At 41.4% G+C, this 4,662-nt stretch overlaps 1 protein-coding gene across 1 annotated transcript; it reads left to right on the plus strand.

Annotated features, from left to right (window-relative positions):
* Positions 1–1,638: 1,638 nt before the first annotated feature.
* LOC125808557 (uncharacterized) lies at positions 1,639–4,304 on the plus strand. The gene is made up of 3 exons (XM_049488241.1): positions 1,639–3,381; positions 3,540–3,893; positions 3,957–4,304. Exons 1-3 carry the CDS (start codon positions 1,639–1,641, stop codon positions 4,302–4,304), a joined length of 2,445 nt encoding a protein of 814 aa, XP_049344198.1.
* Positions 4,305–4,662: the final 358 nt, after the last annotated feature.

Consider the following 4,662-nt stretch of genomic DNA (forward strand, 5'->3'; position numbering starts at 1 on the left):
TTTTGAAGTTCATCTGGGAGGACCATGAAATTGTCATTCATGGTGAAGGGAGTGACTGTAGGTACCCTGGTTTCTCCATTCCAGTTATCGAAGAGTCTTCTCAGAAAACTGACTTTCACATGGTGGAGATAATGAATGCTACTTTTGAAGATACGACATTGCAAGTACCAATGCCGCAAATGTATAAAATGCTAGCCACAACTATGCTGAGAAGTGGTTTTGAACCTGGGTGTGGGTTAGGTAAGAATTTGGATGGCATATCCGAACCTCTTCCTATACCACTTCAAAATTTTCGATTCGGTATCGATTATGCCCCAACAGAGGAAGAATTGTTTGAAGCAGAAACAAGGAAGAAACATGACTGTGATATACCGAAGCCTATTCCAGTTTTGTACCAGTCATTTGTTGCTAAAACTTTAGAGCCTGAGATTGATGGTCTAGTGGAAGGGATGGGAAGATTGTTTGATGAAGAAGATTGTGCTATGATCTCGACAGAATACACAACAACACCCACCATCCGAGATGCCGGACCTGGAGAGATGCTGCAGAATTGGATGGCCACTCCACTTATGATCCATCGAATCGCTTGGTAGACAAAGACAAGATTTGAAGTTTATTTTTGAAAATCGGTGTTGTTCGGACGAGGCCCGAAACCACCATTTATGTCACTTTATTTTTCATCGTAATGTTTAAAAAGGAAATGACTCATGAGTCATGACCAAAGTTTGTACGCCTTTTTAAAATTCCAATGAAAGCCTCGTTTATTTTAAATTGATTATCTTGTCATTGCGAATTATTCTGCAACAAATACATTTAAACTCTTTCCATCTAACATGGTTGATTTGTTGTTCTTTTCAGTAAAAATGAATCTAAACCTGCCAATGTCATGACATGTCACGAACACGGCGAACCAAGTAAGGTCGATGACAATGAGTGTGAAGAATATGATGAGGAAACTATGATGCCTGAACACCTTACCGAGGACTTGAGGCAACTTGAAGACGATAAAAAGCCCAACCTGGATGAAACAGAGACAGTAAACTTAGGAGATGACGAGTCGATCAGAGAAACCCGAGTCAGTGTTCATTTGGCAGCAACAGAAAGAGAAGAATTGGTCAAACTGCTCACACAATACATCGATGTGTTTGCCTGGTCTTATGATGATATGCCAGGGTTAAGCACTGATATTGTTTCCCATAAGCTGCCTATCAATTCAGAGTACTGTCCAGTAAAACAGAAAATCAGAAAGTTCAAGCCCGATCTGAGTTTAAGGATAAAAGAGGAGGTCATGAAGCAGATCGAATCAAAAGTCGTTGAAGTGACCAAGTATCCCACTTGGTTGGCTAACATTGTTCCAGTGGCAAAGAAAGATGGAAAAATCAGGATATGCGTGGATTATCGGGATCTCAACAAGGCAAGTCCGAAAGATAATTTCCCTTTGCCAAACATCCACATACTCATCAATAATTGCGCTAAGCATGAGCTGCAATCTTTTGTAGATTGCTTTGCGGGATACCACCAGATTCTAATGGATGAAGAAGATGTAGAAAAAACAGCATTCATCACACCTTGGGGAGTCTACCATTATCGAGTGATGCCGTTCGGCCTCAAGAATGCTGGAGCCACCTATTGAGAGCTATGACCACCATTTTCCATGATATGATCCAGAAAGAAATTGAGGTGTATGTGGACGATGTCATCATAAAATCCCGCGAGAGTTCGAATCACCTGACACACTTGGAAAAGTTCTTTAACAGGTTACGTAGGTATGATTTGAAGTTGAATCCAGCCAAATGTGCATTTGGAGTGCCTGCAGGAAAGTTACTCGGATTCATAGTTAGCAGAAGAGGTATCGAGCTTGACCCTTCCAAGATCAAGGCAATTCAAGACTTACTTCCTCCAAAGACTAAGAAGGAAGTAATGAGTTTTCTGGGGAGACTGAATTACATCAGTCGATTCATAGCTCAATCGACGGTGATATGTGAGCCCATATTCAAGTTACTACGAAAAGATGCGCCAACCAAATGGACCGAAGAATGTCAGAAGGCTTTTGACACCATCAAGAGTTACCTTTCGAATCCACCAGTGTTGGTGCCACCACGTGCAGGCAGTCCTTTGCTATTGTATTTATCTGTCTCTGACAATGCATTCGGGTGTGTGTTGGGACAACATGATGAGACCGGAAGAAAGGAGAAAGCTATATACTATTTGAGCAAGAAGTTCACGTCATATGAGGCCCGTTACACCCTTTTAGAGAGAACTTGTTGTGCTTTGACTTGGGTTGCTCAGAAATTGAGACATTATCTATCAGCTTATACAACACATCTCATTTCGAGGATGGACCCGCTCAAGTATATATTTCAGAAAGCAATGCCCACAGGAAAGCTAGCAAAGTGGCAAATATTGTTGAGTGAGTTCGATATTGTGTACATGACTCAGAAAGCAATCAAGGGGCAAGCTTTGGCAGATCACCTTGCTGAAAACCCAGTAGATGAAGGATATGAACCACTTATAACATACTTCCCTGATGAAGAAGTATTGTTTGTAGGGGAAGACATATCAGAATCATATCCTGGGTGGAGAATGTTCTTTGATGGAGCAGTAAACTCTATAGGATCAGGAATTGGAGCAGTGTTGATATCTGAATCGGGGCAACATTATCCAGCAACAGCAAAGCTTAGATTCCGATGTACTAATAACATGGCTGAGTATGAAGCGTGTATTCTTGGCATTAGAATGGCTCTTGACATGAATGTTCAAGAATTACTGATAATTGGTGATTCAGACTTGTTGATTCATCAAGTTCAAGGAGAATGGGCGGTGAAGAATCCTAAAATCTTACCATACGTACAATTGGTGCAGAGATTATGCAAAAGATTTAGGAAGACCAAGTTCAGACACACACCGAGAATACAAAACGAGCTTGCTGATGCCCTTGCAACCATATCGTCCATGATACAACACCCAGAAAAAAGTTATATCGATCCACTTGAGATAGTTTTAAAAGAACAACCAGCACATTGTTCACATGTGGAAGCAGAATGGGATGGGAATCCATGGTATACCGATGTAAAAAAGTACTTAGAAGCTGGCGAATATCCAGAAAAAGCAACAAGTATTCAAAAGAAAACAATCCGAAGAATGGCAAACAACTTCTTCTTGAATGGAGAAGTTCTTTATAAGAGGACACCTTATCTGGGATTACTGAGATGTGTGGATGCTGTAGAAGCCACAAAATTGCTTGAAGAAGTGCACGCTGGAGTGTGTGGGACGCACATGAATGGGTTTACATTAGCAAAGAAAATCTTAAGGGCAGGATACTTCTGGATGACTATGGAAAATGATTGTGGCCGGTTTGTCCAAAAATGTCATAAATGTCAGGTACACGGAGTCTGATCAAAGTACCACCCCACGAGCTCAATGCGATGAGTTCCCCTTGGTCATTTGCAGCCTGGGGCATGGATGTTATTGGACCGATTGAGCCTGCTGCTTCCAATGGTCATAGGTTCATTTTGGTCGCCATTGATTACTTCACATAGTGGGTCGAAGCTGCTTCTTACAAAGCTGTGACAAAGAAAGTTGTGGCCAATTTTGTTCGCAACAATTTGATATGTCGTTTTGGAGTTCCAGAGTCTATCATCACAGACAATGGAGCAAATCTGAATAGTCACTTGATGAAAGAGATATGTGAACAATTCAAAATTACCCACCGTAATTCAACTGCATATCGTCCTCAAATGAATGGAGCTGTAGAAGCTGCTAATAAGAATATCAAGAGGATACTGAGAAAGATGATTGACAACTACAAATGTTGGCATGAAAATTTGCCTTATGCTTTGCTAGGCTACCGCACCACAATCCGAACCTCCACTGGAGCAACTCCTTACCTATTGGTATAAGGAACAGAAGCAGTGATACCAGCTGAAGTTGAGATACCATCTTTAAGGATTATTTAGGAAGCTGGATTGAGCGATGCCGAATGGATTCGTGACCGATATGAGCAATTGGCATTGATTGATGAGAAAAGAATGAGTGCCGTTTGTCATGGCCAGTTGTATCAACAGAGAATGACTCGTGCTTTCAATAAGAAAGTAAGAGTTCGAACATTTGAGGTAGGCCAATTGGTGTTGAAACGCATTTTCCCTCATCAAGACGAATACAAAGGAAAGTTTGCACCTAACTGGCAAGGACCGTATGTTGTCCACAAGGTACTATCAAGAGGAGCTTTGGTTCTAGCGGAGATGGACGGTCAGGTGTGGCGCAAAGCTATCAATTCAGATGCCGTTAAGAGATACTATGTGTGAAACTTCAGTTTGTATTTTCTTGTCATTTCCTTGTAATTGTTCTATTTTTCTTGTAATCGCGTCGTTTTAGATTTTATCCCTCTTGCAATGAACTACGTCTGACCTGAATTCTAAAAAATGAGATACGTAGGCGGCCTATGTCGGCCTCGGTCACCCTTTTTATCAATTTGTAATGTTTTCTTAGTACTTGAACTACGTTCGACCTGAGTTCTCGAGAATGAGATACGTAGGCGGCCTATGTCGGCCTCGGTCATTTCCTCATAAAATTTTCTTTTTTGTCACTTCTCGAGTGGGAACTACGTTTGACCTGATTCCTGCCTCAACGGAATACGTAGGCGCCACAAGGGTTCGGTCATAT

This window comes from Solanum verrucosum, unplaced genomic scaffold (genome assembly GCF_900185275.1).
Source record: "Solanum verrucosum unplaced genomic scaffold, falcon-dt-bn FXZP01000160.1, whole genome shotgun sequence".
NCBI lineage: Eukaryota > Viridiplantae > Streptophyta > Magnoliopsida > Solanales > Solanaceae > Solanum > Solanum verrucosum.

Coding starts and splice junctions, on each gene's coding strand:
- LOC125808557 (XM_049488241.1), top strand. CDS start 1,639: ATGACCACCATTTTCCATGATATGATCCAGAAAGAAATTGAGGTGTAT. Junction 3,382..3,539: donor AAAAATGTCATAAATGTCAG/GTACACGGAGTC, acceptor TACTTCACATAG/TGGGTCGAAGCTGCTTCTTA. Junction 3,894..3,956: donor GAGCAACTCCTTACCTATTG/GTATAAGGAACA, acceptor AGGATTATTTAG/GAAGCTGGATTGAGCGATGC.